We start from the raw sequence: 15,788 nt of genomic DNA on the forward strand, positions 1-15,788 counted from the left end.
AGATCTCTTTGCTGTTCCATTATTTATGCATTCCTTGGTTGATTCTTTGTATGTGCCCTGACCGGTATGAACCCACAGTGGCATATCTGGAGGACCTGCCGAGCCAGGGCCAGAACCTTTCAGCATCCCTTTATCTCGTTTGGGAAGAAGTCAGCCAAGAGGGTGTTGCAGATAAGGAAGCTGAGATTCAGAGGGTTGGCAACTTCACCAATTCTCCTGACTGACTTTTTTTTTTTTAAGCCGAGATAAGCCCTTTTATTTATTTATGCTTCTCCATTTTGTTTAAAATAACAACCACCACCTTAATATTAACTAACAGCCCTTCCCCCTCACCCCTCCTTGGGCTGGGGGTAGATAATGGGGAAATGGCCCCCAGGGGCAGGGCTGACCATAGAGCCCCTTGGAGAGGTAATGGATCCCAAATCCCCTCGCCAGGGGACGGGGCACCTGTAGTGTATGAACTGGGGAGTTAACGGGACTCTTGAACCTCTTCTTGTACCAACATACATCCCTTGGCCATCAAGGGTAAGGAAGCATATGGGGAGGGGATTCCTACCGCTCCTCTATGTCCCTGCTCAGCCCCCGTCTCAGGAACTTAGGGCTGAGGAGCAAGAAAGTGGAGAAAGGTTGGGTTAGGGTGTCACACAAAGGAGTACTGGTTATTAATGGCTCTGGGGTGGCCCCCTTCTTCTCCATCGCCCCCTAGTGGTAACTGCTGGAGCTCTGACTGCCTTTGGAACGGCGGTCTTGCCCCAACGCCGCCGCTGGTTGCTTTGGCTGCACAGCAGCAGAGGCGCTTCGGCGCGCCGGGGTCCTGCGGAGTCGGAGACGCGCTCCCCGGTTACCCAGGCAACAGGGCGGCAGTCACGTGGTACCGGAGCCTGCGGCGAAGTCTTAGGAGCATGCGCGGCCCTCGGCCTCAGGTTCAGCAGTCGGGAGGCGGGTCATGTGTCAAAGGCTCGCACGCGGTGGCGTCCGCAGCCCAGGCTCAGTCGTCACATGACCGGCTTTTAGCCATCATGGCGGCGGCCGTGGTGCAGCGCTGGGGTTGAGCTACAGCGAGTGTCGTGGGCTCCTGCCCGGGGTGAGGGTGGCTCCACCAGGGGGGTGGGGAGGACCAGGCCCCGCGCGGCCCTCCTCAACCCTCTCCGGACATCACCCGAGTTCCACGCGTCCCCTCCGCGCGGTGTCTGCCGGGACGGGGAGCAGAACCGGGCCGGGTTCCATCCCCGCCGTGCTCCGGGCTGGGCAGGCTCCCGCCCGCCTCGCGCCTCCCGCGCCCGGGCCCCTCCGGCCTCCTTCCTCCAGCCTCCTCTCCTCGCAGGTAGGATCGTCGGTGGGACCAGAGCGCGGGCAGGCGCGGCCCCTGGGACCATGGCTGGGTCCGAGAACGAGCCCTTCCTCAGCCAGGCGGACGACCCTGACGACGGGCCGGTGCCGGGCACCCCGGGGTTCCCGGGGCCCATGGGGAATCCGAAGTCCGCGGATCCGGAGGTCCCGGACCCGGAGAAGCTGCAGCGCATCACGGGCGTGTCTGCGGCCCATTCGGCTCTCATCGTGGCCGTGCTGTGCTACATCAACCTCCTCAACTACATGGACCGCTTCACCGTGGCCGGTACCGACTGCTGGGAGGACCGGGGGAGGGAGCGGGTCCCGAAGGGGGCGCTGCCTCGCGGATCCCATCCCGAGTCTCCTTCCCAGGCGTCCTTCCGGACATCGAGCAGTTCTTCGCCATCGGAGACAGCAGCTCCGGCCTCATCCAGACCGGTGAGGAAGGCCCCTCCCGGGCCCCGCAGCTACTTTCCCTTTTCCTACCCCGGTGGGGCCGCGTGGATGGAGGCGTAGGGGCCCCGTCAGGGGAAGAGATGGCCCGATGCGACCCCGAGGCTGTATTGGTTAGTTAGCGCCTCAGCTCAGTGTGATGGGTAAGACACACCTGGGTTTAAATGTCAGCGTTCTGCTCACAGGGTGCTGGTGGGCAGGGCCCTCAGCCTCGCTCTTCCCTTGTGGGTGAGATGGAGCTAGGAATAACCCGACCACCTCATAGGGAGGCTTAACTGAGATGATGCCTGGGAAGTGGAGGCCACAGCTGAGACCATGGCAGGCACCCACCCCGTAAGCAATGGCAGAAGGGGGTGTCTGAAGTGGGGAGAGGCGAGTCTTATTTGCTCAGAGCTTTGGGATTTGTGAGAGAGGGAAAGACAGGGCCCACCCCTCTTTTCCTTCCTTCCCGCCTTCACTGATTTCCTGAGCACGTCCGACGGAGGAAGCGGTGATGACACGCGCAGGACTTGTCCAAGATCTTTTCTGCCCATTGTCTTCACATCCTTCCATCAGCCAAGGAATAGGTGTTACTCTTATTTGGCAGAGGAAGTGGTTAGCGTTATCTACATTTCTGTAGAGAATCTGAGGCTTGGAGAAGCGTTAAGACCTGCCCAGGGCCACAGAACAAGGGAGAGGCAGAAGGGGAGTTTGAATCCAGGTCTTGCCATGGTCTTTGCTCCAGGCCAGGCCAGTAAGGAGCTGGAAGTATTGAAGGCAAGGCCCAGAGAGATGAGAATGGGATCACAGGTCATGGCCTGCAAACTCTGAAGAGTTGCTGAGCTGGAGAAGAGGGCAGCCCCATTCACTTTTTCGTCCAACACCTGTTTATTGAGCGCCTGTCTTCTGCGAGGCCATGTGTTCAATAATGGAAACACGGCCAGGGCCGATACAGGCAGTGACTGTGTTCATGGAGCTGACATTCTACTGTGCCCGAGGGGGCAACAGTCCATAAAAACCTAAACTGATACCGAGATAGTTTTCTGTAGGAATAAGTGTTACGGAAAAGAACACAGTAGATGTGGTAAAGACTGCATGTATGGTGGTTGGAAAAGTGTCTGAGCTGGAACCTAAACTTGCTAAGCTCTGTGAAGCTCAGGGGAGAAGAGAGAATGTCCTACAGAGAAATGACAGCAGTTGCCAAAAACCCAAGATGGTATTGAGGTTGGCCATTGGGCCATTGGGGTGCAGAGAAAGGAAAGGATGAGCATGAGGCTGGAGAGGTAGGGGGTGGTTAGATCAGACAGTGCACTGTGGGCCATGGGATGGAGTTTGGGTTTTGTTCTTGGCTGGATGGGAAAAGTGACGAGTCAGCTGGTCCATCCATTCTACTGTGGCAGGTTTGAAAGACACTGAAAATGGGGTTGGACTGGCCCTGGCAGGAAGCTCTGACAGTTTCAGGGTTGGGAGTTATTCCTGCCCCTCCTCACCCTCCCTGAGCTGGGGTGGGGTAGGGGCACTGGGGCTGGGCTGTGACTCTCTGCTTCCCCTCAGTGTTCATCTCCAGTTACATGGTGTTGGCACCTGTGTTTGGCTACCTGGGTGACAGGTACAATCGGAAGTATCTCATGTGCGGGGGCATTGCCTTCTGGTCCCTGGTGACACTGGGGTCGTCCTTCATCCCCAGAGAGGTGAGGTTCCACGATGGCTCCTGCTTCCGGCCCCCCCACCCCCATCAGTCTTTGCTTCTGCTCTTTGGAGTCAGGGCAGACTGGGCCGGGGGACTTGTGCATCTTCCTTGGTCCTTGCCATCTTACCCCCCCGCTTGCCTGAGTTAATCTGCCCACCCCGTCCTTCCCCCCTTTCTTTCAGAGCCTTCTCTCCATCACCCCCCTGACCATGACTCCTTCCGCTCAACACCTAAACACTAGCGCTCCTTTCTCTCCCGTGGAAAAGGCCTCACCTAGGCCGCCCTCTGTCCCCCTTCCCCTTCCTACTCAGACTTCCTGAAAGGCCCCTTGACCGAGCCCCAGTCTGGGTGAAGGAGCAGCCAGGGAGAGGCTCTCATTTGCTGGCACTTCCTCTCCCACTCGCCCTTGAACACCCGCTGAGCTGCCCCCACTCCATTGCCAAAGTCAACAGGGACCTCTTGGTTGCTAAATGTAGCTCCTACTTCCTACTCCTCTTCTCACTAGATCTCCTGGGAGCCTCTGGCTCTGTTGACCCACTTCTTCCTTCCGGAAACTCTTCTAACCTCTGTGACGCCATCCTTGTGGTGTTCCTCCTGCCTCCCTGGCTGTTGCTTCTTTGCTCCTTTAAACTCTCCTCTGTCTGTTCTCCTCTCTGCCCCAGAACTCTGTCCTCAGCTCTAGGCACGCACGACACACTCCTTGGGTGATCGTACCCTGCTCCTAGCTGGGGGGTCTTTGCTAGACAAATGAAATCCCACCTAAGATGATTATACACTATTGGGTGGGGTAGGTAAGATAGAAATTAAGATTTATTTTGCACTTACTGGGCACAAGGTAACGAGTAGATCTTTTATTATTCAGTCCTCCCAGTAGTTACGTGAAGGAGTTGTTAGCAAACTGAGGCTCAGAGAAGTTACGTTGCTTTCTCAGAGTCACAGCCAGTCAGTAGGGGAGCCAGGATGCAAGCTCAGGTCTTTCTGATTCTAAAGCCCTGGCCTCTCCCACCATCCCTGCCACCTCTCCAGAACTGGCTGGTGAGGTAGGCTGGGAGGCTGGCTGTAGGGTGGGGTGCCACCCCCCCCCACCCCCGTCTCCTTCCCCAGCAATTCTGGCTGCTCCTCCTGACTCGGGGCCTGGTGGGGGTCGGGGAAGCCAGTTACTCCACCATCGCGCCCACCCTCATCGCTGACCTCTTCGTGGCAGACCAGCGGAGTCGGATGCTCAGCGTGTTCTACTTCGCCATCCCAGTGGGCAGGTGAGTGGGCCTTGGGCCTGCCTGGTGGGAGGCAGAGGGGCTGGCATTGGGCATGACTGACCAGCTGTCCCTCCTCTCCCGCCCTTTCCCCCAGTGGTCTGGGTTACATTGCAGGCTCCAAAGTGAAGGATGTGGCTGGGGACTGGCACTGGGCTCTGAGGGTGAGTTGGTCACAGCCTGCGGGGAGGTCAGCAACATTCTCACTGATTCCCCCCTTTTTACCTTCAGACACCCCATTTTCAGGCAGCGTTTACTCTGCCAAGCCTGCAGGAGGCCTGGCTGCCCTCCCCACAAAGCCATGAGCTTGACAGAACTCCTGGTTATGGGTGACAGAGCCCATTGTCAGGGCCAGCACCCAGATGGGATTGCACTGGCTCTCAGAAAGGAAGGCCCAGGGGGAACTTCAGGTACAGCCAGATCCAGGCGCCCACAGACAGGCATTTGATCGCCCTCCTGAGCTCTGCTTCCCTCTCAAGCAAGTGAACACTCCATTTAGAAACTTTGGACCCTGAGCCCTTGAGCAATAGTCCTGGATAGTGTCTGGTTAGGTGAACATGGGCCACGTGCCTGCCATCGACTGAATCAGCCCCTGAGGCTGGGGAAGTTGGCCAAGTCTGGGTCACAGGCCCTGCTCCCTGCTGGGACCACGTGGATTTAGGGAAGTCTGGGGAGTGGTTTCCCAAAAGAAAGTTAGGGTGCAGTTTCCAAAGGAGGAGCAGTCAGGCTTGCAGAAATGGGAGTGGTCACTAGCGCCCCCTCCCCCAGTGGCAGCTCAGCTCCCTGAGCAGGCACCTACCCTCCTGTTTGAGGTCTTGGGGCCTGAGTTGCCCTTACACGCCCTCCCTTTCTCCGGCCCCAGGGTTGGGCGTGTCTCTGCCTGGGCCGGTCCTGAAGCCCACTCTTTCCCAGGTGACACCGGGTCTAGGAGTGGTGGCGGTGCTGCTGCTCTTCCTGGTCGTACGGGAGCCGCCGAGGGGAGCTGTGGAGCGCCACTCGGACTCCCCGCCCCTGAGCCCCACCTCGTGGCGGGCAGACCTGAGGGCGCTGGCTAGAAAGTGAGTTTAATTCCATCCTAACCCCACATCGTAGATCCCCAGGGAGGCCCTGGCCCTGGCCCTGGCCCTGGCAACTGGGTTGAAATTTACGTGGGGGTCGTCATTTTTTTAGAGAGAGAGAGAACCAAACATGGATTTGTTGATCCGCTTACTTACGCACTCCTTGGCTGCTTTTCGTATGGGACCCCATAACTTAGGCATACGGGGAAGACCTCCACCCAACCTGGTCTTCATTTTCTTTCCAATCGCCTGGCCCAGTGTCAGGGCCAGTAATGCAGTCACTACTGCCCCCTGTGGCAGCTGCTTGAATTACAGGCCCAGATCCTGGGAGCCAGGACAGCCTCCACACCCAGGGCCCTGACCTTAGCAAAATCAGCCAGGAAGGGAGAACAGAGTCCCCTCCCTGACCCCTCCGTGGAGCCTGACTCCCTCCCTTCAACCGTCTTTGCAGCCCTAGCTTCATCCTGTCCTCCCTTGGCTTCACTGCTGTGGCCTTTGTCACGGGCTCCCTGGCGCTCTGGGCTCCCGCCTTCCTGCTGCGTTCCCGCGTGGTCTTGGGGGAGACCCCGCCCTGTCTTCCTGGAGACTCTTGCTCTTCTTCTGACAGGTACCCAGGTCGGGGCTGGGATGGACGGCCTGCAGGTGGCAGGGGGTGGAGTGGAAAGAGGATGGCCCAGGCTCAGACAAGGAGAGTTTGAGTCTCAATTCCACCAGCTACCTTCCTCTCCCAGAGTTTGTTTCCTGGTCCGGGAAGTTGGTGATAGGAACCTAGTGAACCGTGGGGTGTTGTGCCTGATAGACCTGGGTTGTGAGGTGGCTGGGATGGGCCATCTGCCTCTCCAGGCCATAGGGGTGAGGCTCGGGGCTTTGCAGGGGGACAGACCAGTCCCCATGTCCCTCCTTCTGCCCCCAGCCTCATTTTTGGGCTCATCACCTGCCTGACTGGTGTCCTGGGTGTGGGCCTGGGCGTAGAGATCAGCCGCCGCCTTCGCCACTCCAACCCCCGGGCTGACCCACTGGTCTGTGCTGCTGGCCTCCTGGGCTCTGCGCCCTTCCTCTTCCTGTCCGTGGCTTGTGCCCGTGGCAGCATCGTGGCCACTTATGTGAGTAGCCAGCAGGCATCAGGAGGGCAGTCGGGACCTGGGGAAGGAAGGTGCACTGGGGCAGCCAGCATAGTGGTTCACAGCCAGCTCTGGGGTGGGACTGCCTGGTTTTGAACCTCAGGTCTTGCCCTTCCTAACTGTGTGACGTTGGACAAGTGACTTAACCTCTCTGTGCCGTTTCACTATTTGTACAAAGGGAATGATAATGGCTCCTGTTTCATAGCGGTGTTGTGAGGACTAAATGAGTTAATAGATGGGCCTCTATGTGTTTGCTCTTGTGATGAGCTCAACCCTGCTTTCCCCACCCACTGGTGACCAGGTTTTCATCTTTATTGGGGAGACACTGTTGTCCATGAACTGGGCCATTGTGGCTGACATTCTGCTGGTGAGTAGGTGGGCCGTTCCAGGCTTGGTTCAGAGGCTGCAGGGAGTGGGTGTGGGAGGCCTCACTTGCCTTGAATTGTGGCCTTTACCCCGTCTTCAAAACCCGGTCCCAGCGTGACTTCGCTGTCCAGCCCCAGATGGGCCTACAGTCTGGCCTGCCATACCCTTACCCCAGCACCCCTCTGAGCTGGGGTTCACCGACCTCCGCCTGGGCTGAGCCTTGGCCTTATCTTTGCCTGTCTCCTGCCCCCCCCCCCCCCCCCCCAGTATGTGGTGATCCCTACGAGGCGCTCCACCGCCGAGGCCTTCCAGATTGTGCTGGCCCACCTGCTGGGTGACGCCGGGAGCCCCTACCTCATCGGCCTGGTGAGCAGTGCCCTCTGGCTGGGCTGGGGTGGGGCGGGCACCCCGGTTCCTAGCACGGGCTGGCGGGCAGTGGCCAGGGCCTGAGCCTGGGCGGCTTGGGAAGGCCAGGCCCCAGCTAGACTTCCTGTCACCTCGGGTCCTCAGCCGGACGGAAGGACTTGTCTTCGTGAGTTTCCACATGAGGCCTGGGCCTCTCCCTGGGGGCCAGACACCCTTCCCTTCCCGGCTCCAGTCTCTGTTCTGGAGTTTGGGCGCCCTTCCCAAGACTCCTTCCCTTGCTCTTCCTGTCCTGTCCCCACAGATGTCCGACCGCCTCCGCCGGAACTGGCCCCCCTCCTTCTTGTCCGAGTTCCGGGCCCTGCAGTTCTCGCTCATGCTCTGCGCCTTCGTCGGGGCGCTGGGCGGGGCGGCCTTCCTGGGCACCGCCATCTTCATTGAGGGAGACCGCCGGCGGGCGCAGCTGCATGTGCAGGGTCAGTGGGGCTTCCTGCCCAACGTCAGGATGCTGCCCGCCTGTTCCTTCGCCCGTGTGTCTAGCCCTGTGAACCGGCACCTCGGCCCACAGGCCCCCCCCACCCCGCTTCGGGTCTGCCCGCAACAAGCTGGTGTCCCGCTGTGTCCACAGCTCCGGGCCCCGTCCGTTTCCCACCGCCCGCGTGTCCCTCCCAGGCGTTGTGTCTGTCTGCCCTGCAGCCCCGGCTCTGACCCTCCCCAACAGGTCTGCTGCATGAGGCCGGGCCCGCAGATGACCGCATCGTGGTGCCCCAGCGAGGCCGCTCCACCCGGGTCCCGGTGTCCAGCGTGCTCATCTGAAGGGCCGTCGCTCACCTACCGCACTCCGGCCACAGCTGGCCTCAGGCCACCCAGCAGGCACCCGGGCCCGCACCTCGGCCTGGCCCAGCTTCTGAGAGGAGCCTTGGGCGTGTTCCAGGTCCCACACTACACGGGCGCCAAGGGCGGGCGATGGGGCGCAGGAGGGATCCCCTCCAGTGGAGCAGCCCCGGGGGCTCGGTGCTATTTGTACTGAATAAAATTTGTAGCCAGACCCCAACGCCTGCTTGAGTCTCTCTGGGTGCTAGTGACCCCCCCGGAATGGGGGCTGCCCCTGCCAGCCCCAAGGCGCCTGGTGGCTGCCGGCCACTCCTGCGGGGCTGCTGGGCTGGGTGAGCGAGGCTGGAGTGAGCTGGCTCCCTGTGACCGTGAGTCACGCCCCTGTTTCCCCCAGAGCCCGCCCCTGCTGGAAGGCCAGCTGGGGTGAGGGGTGGGCCCTGTGCCTGGGCGTCAGCCTCCCTCTGCTGCCTCCTGGAGCCCTGGCTGCCGGCAGCTGCTTGTCCTGGCCCCGCTGGTGTGAGTGCCCCTCGTCCTGGGGACCAGCAGACCCTGGAGGACCTGGGTGGCTCCTCAGGCCTCCTCCGCTCTCCCCACGGCTGGGTGGGGGTGGGAAGGGGGTAGGTGCAGCCGGCTGAGGAGCCTGATGATTTCCTGCCCTCACCCGGCGCTCACCACAGCTTCCTGCCACAGGCGGGAGGGCAGGCGCTGAGGAAAGGCGGGCGCCAAGCCCAGGGGCAGGTAGGCCTGGGTGCAGGGGCCACGCAGGGCGGCTGGTGCCCCAGACTCCAGCCAGGCCCTGGCCTGACTGCCTGGGGCCCAGGGTCTGACAGCCAGCACTGCCAGGCACTCAGCCCGAGGCGGGGCGGGGACCCAGGAGCCCTTGAGGAGGGCACGGCTGCCCGCCGGGCTCCGGCCTGGTGTCGCTGGGCCCCTCCGCCCGCTGCCCAGCGCTTGCTCCGCTGCAGTTCTGTGCTGGGGCGTCCAGCGAGCCGCAGGTCCGGTCCGAGCTCGGCCCTGCAGATGGAGGCGGCCGTGCTGCTCCCCGTGGTGCTGGGCCTCCTGCTGCTGCCCCTCCTGGCCGTGCTGCTGATGGCGCTCTGTGTGCGCTGCCGAGAGCTGCCAGGTGAGCGGGAGCTGGTGGGGTGGCCAGATGCCGGACACATGGACTGGGGTCCCTCACTCAGTCTCACTGTCCCTAACTCCTGCGTGCCCCTGACTGTCACCCTCTCCCTCCTCACTCCCTTTCCCTGCCTCACTGGCCGTCTCTCCGCAGACACCTACGCCTACGACAGTGCCGTGCCGGACAGGTGAGTCTGCCCCCCGCCCGCCTCCCGCCCGGCCGGGCAGCTCCCTTCATTCCCACGCGGGCCGGGCCGGGCCGGGTGCCTCCTGGTCCCTTACCGCTGTCTCTCCCGCCAGCCTGCCAAGAAGCATCATGATCAAAAGGCCTCGTGAGTACACGGAGGGCCCTCTCCCGTGGGGTAGGGAGGAGAGTCCCCAGCCTGTGAGCAAGTGTGTGCCTTTGTTCAGGTTGCCCCGGTGGCTGCCCACATGGCTGTGACCGGTGGGGGGGTGGGGGGAGGCTATGGGTGCCCTCAGGCCTGTCCAGGGCACAGGGGTTTCAGGGGGTTGGGCCGCTGTTGAGGCCTTGAGGGTAGGGGCATTGTGTCTGGAGTCATTCCTTCAGCTTGGTCCTGTGTCCTCAGCCACACTAGCCCCCTGGCCACAGGCTACCGTGACCTCCTGTCCACCCTTGAGCCAGCCAGACCTGCTCCCCATCCCGTAAGTAACCCCTTCCCCTCCAAGTCCCCCTCTCTACCCCTCACCTCTTTGGATTGGGGGTTCTTTCCCCGTTGCAACCCCTCTTGCCCCAGAGCCCCGTCCCAGGCATGACCTCTGACTTTTGAACTCTCAGGAGATCCCCACAGCCCCCAGGGGGCTCCCACCGAATGCCGTCTGCTCGGCAGGACTCCGACGGCAGTAAGCTGGAGCGGGGCCCCCGGGCCTGGGGCTGGGCTGGCGGAGGGTGTGCCCCATCTCTCCTGACTCAGTCTCCCTCTCGCCCTCTCTCTGTAGCCAACAGTGTGGCCAGCTATGAGAATGAGGGTGCGTCTGGGCCCCCGGGGCCGTGGGCAGGGAGGCTGGGCCCGGCCCGGGCTGTGCTGACCCCGTGTCCTTCCTCAGAGCCGGCCTGTGAGGATGAGGACGACGAGGAGGAGGACTATCACAACGAGGGCTACTTGTGAGTGGCCCGGGGGGAGGACGGGGCCGAGGCCGCGGCCCACACTCACCCATCCCTTGACTTTCCCTCAGAGTGGTGCTTCCTGACACTGTCCCGGCCACGGCCACGGCCACGGCCACGTGCACCGCCGTCCCGGCAGCTGCTGCGCCCAGCAACCCCGGCTCCCGAGACAGCGCCTTCTCCAGTGAGTCGCCCGTCTGACCCTCCAGCTTCTCTGCTACGGCCCCTTCGATCCGCTCTCTGCGCGTGTTTCCCTGATGCTGCCACTCCTCTGCCTTCTCTCTTCTCTTTTTCTAGAACCCTGTCCTTCAGACAGTGGACTTCCTGCTCCGATCTCCTGGATGCCTCCCTCTCTCTCTCCTCTTTGTCTCCTCCCTTTATTGTCTGCAGGAGTCCCTTGACTTTCTTCCTCGCTGGCTCCGTTCCTGGACTGTCCTTTTATTTCATTTATTTCTCCTGTCGGGAAGCTCTTGATTCCTGAATGTCCCTGTTTCAGAGCCTCCTGTTCTTGTTCATGGAGGCAGTGTCACCGTGTAAGTCCTGGAGGATATTGGTTTTAGGTGCTCTTCTTTTGTCTTTGCTCTTTGGGAATTTTTCTTCTGCTTCCTGCATTGTCTCAGTTTCCTCTGAGCTGCTTTCCCCCTTTGTTTTGGTCATAGCCTGCCGGTTAGGCGTTCCCCTCCCTGTCTGGTCATCTTCAGTGTTCTGTTACTCTCCTCCCCGTACGTGCCCTGGGCCTCCCGTCTGCACACTGGCTTCATCTGCCGTCAGATTCCCGACTTGCCACCCCTCCCCCGAGCTCCCCAGCGTCTGTCCAGGTGCTTCTCCTCATCCACTCACTTACTCATCCGTGGTATTTACTGGGTGCCTCTGATATAACAGCTAATGGGGAGAGTCATGATAAAAAAGCTAACGTCACTGAGGACCTACTCTGGCCGGCTCAGACTTCCACGTGTCTGAGCTTGGTTACCCTCCCAGGTCCCTCCCTCGTGCACCTCGGCTACCCCGTCTGCCCGATGGCAGCGTTGGTTTATTTAACAGACGCTTGGCGGCACTTCTGCTTAATACTCACGCTTAGTATTCACGGCGTTAGTCCTCCATGAGATGGGTAGTTCCTCGTCTGATTTTACAGATGAGAACACTGAGGCCCAGAGAGGTTGGGGAGCTTGTCTGAGGTCACGTGGCCAGTTAGTGATGGAACGGGATTTGAACCTGGGCCGTCTGGCTCCAAAGCCTGTCTTGTCCACACCCTCATGGAGAAACAAGTCAACACGTAAAAGAACAAGACCATATCAGTGACAAGATGTGCTACGAAGGGACTAGGACAAAAGTGGGAGCCAGGGCAGGCCTGGCTGGAGAGGAAGGGCCAACCCGGGCATGGCCCCCCTGACGGAACCAGCCCTGCGGGTCTCTCCCTCCACACGTGCCACTCAGCCCCGCCACACAGCTGCCCAGGCCGGCGCTGCTGGTGTCTGCTGTCTCCTCTCTCCATCGCATTCCCTTTGACCAGTTCCGGTCAAATCGCCCTGTTCTCTCCGTTGCCATGGCCTTTGTTTGCCCTCCTTCAGGCCGTGGGCTGCGCTGGTCCGAGCTCCCTCCCTGCCTCCCCCTGGGCCGACTGTGGGGAGGTCTCTGGGCGGCTGTGCAGGAGTCTTGGCTGGTTTGGTTGAAGGTCTGGGCTGTGGCTGGGAACTCCGGGCTGTCTGCCCAGGGGCCCTGGGTAACGGCCGGGCTCGTGCTTTTCTGTAGTGGAGTCAGGGGAGGACTATGTGAACGTTCCCGAGAGCGAGGAGAGTGCAGACGCGTCTCTGGGTGAGTGGCCGGTGCCCCCGTGCCCTCCCTTCCCCTGGCCCTGCCCCCCCCCCCCCCCCCCCGCCAGTGTGGCCGTGCCCACACGCCTTCTGTGGCTCTGTCCCCCTCGGTCTGGTGTCCTCTGTTCTCTCGCCCTCAGTGTGGCCTGCCCCTCGGGTGTGGCTGTCCCTCCTTCTGACCTGTCCCCACAGATGGGAGCCGGGAGTATGTGAACGTGTCCCAGGACCTGCAGCCCACTGTGAGGACTGAGCCCGGTGTGTGCTGGGGGATGGGCGGGAACTGGGGGGCTCCCTGGGTGGGGGGACAGTTTGTGAGGTGAAGACCAACCTCCCCTCCCCCTACAGCCACCTTAGCTTCCCAGGAGGCAGAGGAAGAGGAGGAAGAGGGTGCCCCAGATTATGAAAATCTGCAGGAGCTTCAATGAAGACCTGTGAGAGCCGGGCCGCCCCACCCCGCCCTGTCCCTCCCTGCCCTGGCCTGAGGGCTCCGACCCTCCCTCAAGACCCTGCCCCACCACCTCAGCCTCTCCTCCCTGACTCTGGGGACCCCTTGGATACCCCTTCCTGCCACCTCCTGACCCGTGGCCCCTCTGTCTCTCCCTGCCCTGTGTTTCAGCATGAGGCGTGCTGTCCTAGAGCCTGCCTTCCTGGGAGGGCTGAGCTGGGCAACTGGAAGTGGCTCCGGGGGGCCCACTTGGCACCCCACCCTGGCTCCAGCCCGACAACAGCCTGAGAATTTCCCCCCTAACTTATTGGCACTTTGGGGTCCAGTCTGGGTGCCCCCAATGCTGCACCTTCTGACACAGCCTGAGAATGAAGGGCCTTGGCCCCCGGCCCTGCTCTGTACAGAATAAACGCTGGTGTGGTCTGTAGCTCTTGGCTTTGGGGACCCAGTGTCGGGGTCAGGGTGAGGGGGGGCAGAGGGTCTGCGTGTGCGTGCGTGTGTGCCCCCATCCTCCACAGGGCCTCCAGCTCCAAGTCCTGGCTAGGTGCTAGGACAGGTCGCCTTCTGAGCGAGGCCAGTGTGACCCAGCCTGGCACTTGGGGCCCGGACGCACGTCCATGAGACAGTCCACAGACGGAGGCTGTGCTGACGGGAGAGCGGCGTGGAGGCGCACTGGGTGGGCTCTAGAGCAACCCTCCCCGCGGCCCACTTCCCCATCTTTGAAAGAAGACTTGATGGCTTTGAAGGCTTTGTTAGTTTTTACCTTTTGTGGTTCTCAATAAAACAGAACTTAAAAATTGTCGAAGTTTGCCCTGGCTGGTTTGGCTCAGTGGGTAGAGCATCGGCCTATGGACTGAAGGGTCCCGGTTTCGATTCCAGTCAAGGGCACATGCCCGGTTGTGGGCTTGATCCCCAGTAGCGGGTGTGCAGGAGGCAGCTGATCAATGATTCTCTCTCATCATTGATGTTTCCATCTCTTTCCCTGTCCCTTCCTCTCTGAAATCAATAAAGAAACATTTTTTTAAAAATTGTCTAAGCAGCTGAAGACGTTTCTGTGCAGACTCTGATCGGTAGCTCAGGCAGGGGCCTGAGGCTCCACTTCCCAGGAGCCCCCAGGGTTCCGGTGCTGCTGTTCCGAAGCCACACTTGGAGCAGCAGGGTGGGTGCCCTGCAATTGGCTCCTGCTTGGGCACGTGACCCAGCCCGGGCCAATGAGGACCGGCCTGGGACTTGAGCAGGAAGTGCTGGGAAGAAGAACCTCTTTTTGTTCCTGGCAGTGAAGCCAGAGGGATGTCTGTCGCCCTGGAGCCCCCACCTGGGAGCCCCCACCTGGGAGCCCCCACCTGGGGAGCCCACTGACAGCCCTGGATCGGTCACACCCGGAGCGAGACGGCCCCTCAGACGCCCCGTTACATGGCCAGTAAGTGGCCAGTTTCTCCCACTGGCTCGGCTGGGGTTTCTGTGGCCCACAAGCACAGTCACCCTGAGTGATGGCGTTGGCGTCCTCTGGGCTCCAAAGACCAGAGTAGCCCTTCTCTTTACTGAGCTCCTGCGCATTTTCACGCTTCTCCCCGAACCCTCGGCTCTCGCCCGCTGCTGGTCACTGTAGGCGTCTCCGTGTCACAGGCGAGGAAACAGGCTCAGAGAGAAGTGATTGGCAGGGTGGGCTGCCCCGAAGGGGACGCCCTCACAGGCCCGACTGTGGACGTGAGGCAGGGGCCTGGGGAGGGTGGACTGGCTGGACATCAGCAGGTGGAGCGAACCATTTGCTTGGGGGGGGGATAGGAATGGGCAGAGGCCGAGGGACAGCGTCGGTTTGCCAACAAGGTGTGTTGGTGCAGCCACCGTGGAGAACCACGTGGAGCGTCAGTCAGGCTGAAGATGGCGGGTCCCTTCCCCAGCGCACCCCTGGGTAGCAGCCTGGCTGGCGCATGGGCGAAGGGACGGGCGCGAGGCCCAGGGCAGCACCGCAATGGCTGGAAACGGTCGACCGGTCAGCAGCAGAATGGACACGCACCGGGGGGCTCACCAGCGGATAAGCATGAACAAGACCCGCGCCTGTCACCTCGAATAACCATCACCGACAATGTGGGGTGAGAAAAGGAGAGCAAGTTATTTATATAAAGCTAAAAAAAAGAAAAAGCTATACATTGTTTAGGGACACACATTACGGCAGGATATCAGGATAGGCAAAGGAGGGAGGAACCCCAAATTCAGGTGAGGTGACCCTGGGGTAAGCTTGGGGGCAGGGCGGGGGGGGGTTGTTGGGAAGGAGTTTAGAAAGGCCTCAATGATACATGTAATGTCCTTTTCAAATTTTTATGTATGTATTGATCCTTGAGAGAGAGAGAGAGAGAGAGAAACATCGATTTGTTTTTTGTTTTTTTAAAAATATATTTTATTGATTTTTTACAGAGAGGAAGGGAGAGGGATAGAGAGCTAGAAACATCGATGAGAGAAACATCGATCAGCTGCCTCCTGCTCACCCCCTACTGGGGATGTGCCCGCAACCCAGGTACATGCCCTCGACCGGAATCGAACCTGGGACCCTTCAGTCCACAGGCGGACGCTCCATCCACTGAGCCAAACCGGTTAGGGCAGAAACATCGATTTGTTGTTCCACTTAGTTATGCATCATTGGTTGATTTATATTGTTTTTGACTGATTCCTGTATGTGCCCTGTCGGGGATCGAACTCACAACCTTGGCATAGGGGGGACGATGTTCTAACTAACAGAGTTGCCTGGTAAGGGCCATGAGGCCTTATTCTTAAGCAGTGCTGGGTACGCAGTGTTTGGTATATGACTCTCTTAAGTGTCATCGGAGCCTGAGTCACTGGTCTTTC

General features: G+C 60.5%; 2 protein-coding genes across 3 annotated transcripts; both read left to right on the plus strand.

Annotated features, from left to right (window-relative positions):
* Positions 1-926: 926 nt before the first annotated feature.
* Positions 927-8,660, plus strand: SPNS1 (SPNS lysolipid transporter 1, lysophospholipid). Of its 2 annotated transcripts, none has more exons than XM_059692442.1 (13): positions 927-1,084; positions 1,325-1,615; positions 1,702-1,767; positions 3,316-3,452; positions 4,556-4,707; positions 4,802-4,868; positions 5,617-5,762; positions 6,214-6,369; positions 6,676-6,865; positions 7,185-7,250; positions 7,517-7,615; positions 7,917-8,088; positions 8,334-8,660. In XM_059692442.1, exons 2-13 carry the CDS (start codon positions 1,375-1,377, stop codon positions 8,426-8,428), a joined length of 1,587 nt encoding a protein of 528 aa, XP_059548425.1. In that variant the 5' UTR covers positions 927-1,084; positions 1,325-1,374; the 3' UTR covers positions 8,429-8,660. The 2 variants fall into 2 exon arrangements, with proteins under 2 accessions (XP_059548425.1, XP_059548426.1); XM_059692443.1 differs by having other exon boundaries at positions 931-1,084; positions 1,329-1,615.
* A 122-nt stretch (positions 8,661-8,782) lies between these two features.
* On the plus strand, positions 8,783-13,744 carry LAT (linker for activation of T cells). Its single transcript, XM_059692444.1, has 12 exons — positions 8,783-9,569; positions 9,720-9,753; positions 9,866-9,897; positions 10,153-10,228; positions 10,362-10,426; positions 10,523-10,552; positions 10,631-10,688; positions 10,760-10,872; positions 12,438-12,500; positions 12,692-12,754; positions 12,845-12,930; positions 13,116-13,744. Exons 1-11 carry the CDS (start codon positions 9,467-9,469, stop codon positions 12,922-12,924), a joined length of 717 nt encoding a protein of 238 aa, XP_059548427.1. The 5' UTR covers positions 8,783-9,466; the 3' UTR covers positions 12,925-12,930; positions 13,116-13,744.
* The last annotated feature ends 2,044 nt before the right edge of the window (positions 13,745-15,788 follow it).

This window comes from Myotis daubentonii, chromosome 4 (genome assembly GCF_963259705.1).
Source record: "Myotis daubentonii chromosome 4, mMyoDau2.1, whole genome shotgun sequence".
Classification (NCBI taxonomy): Eukaryota; Metazoa; Chordata; class Mammalia; order Chiroptera; family Vespertilionidae; genus Myotis; species Myotis daubentonii.

What these genes read in the sequence shown, in the direction of transcription:
- SPNS1 (XM_059692442.1), top strand. Translation starts at nt 1,375, where the DNA reads ATGGCTGGGTCCGAGAACGAGCCCTTCCTCAGCCAGGCGGACGACCCT. An exon ending in CTGAGGGCGCTGGCTAGAAA is followed by an intron (nt 5,763 to 6,213) that starts GTGAGTTTAATT and finishes CCGTCTTTGCAG; the next exon opens with CCCTAGCTTCATCCTGTCCT. An exon ending in GCCCCTACCTCATCGGCCTG is followed by an intron (nt 7,616 to 7,916) that starts GTGAGCAGTGCC and finishes CTGTCCCCACAG; the next exon opens with ATGTCCGACCGCCTCCGCCG.
- LAT (XM_059692444.1), top strand. Translation starts at nt 9,467, where the DNA reads ATGGAGGCGGCCGTGCTGCTCCCCGTGGTGCTGGGCCTCCTGCTGCTG. An exon ending in GACAGTGCCGTGCCGGACAG is followed by an intron (nt 9,754 to 9,865) that starts GTGAGTCTGCCC and finishes CTCTCCCGCCAG; the next exon opens with CCTGCCAAGAAGCATCATGA. An exon ending in CCAGACCTGCTCCCCATCCC is followed by an intron (nt 10,229 to 10,361) that starts GTAAGTAACCCC and finishes TTGAACTCTCAG; the next exon opens with GAGATCCCCACAGCCCCCAG.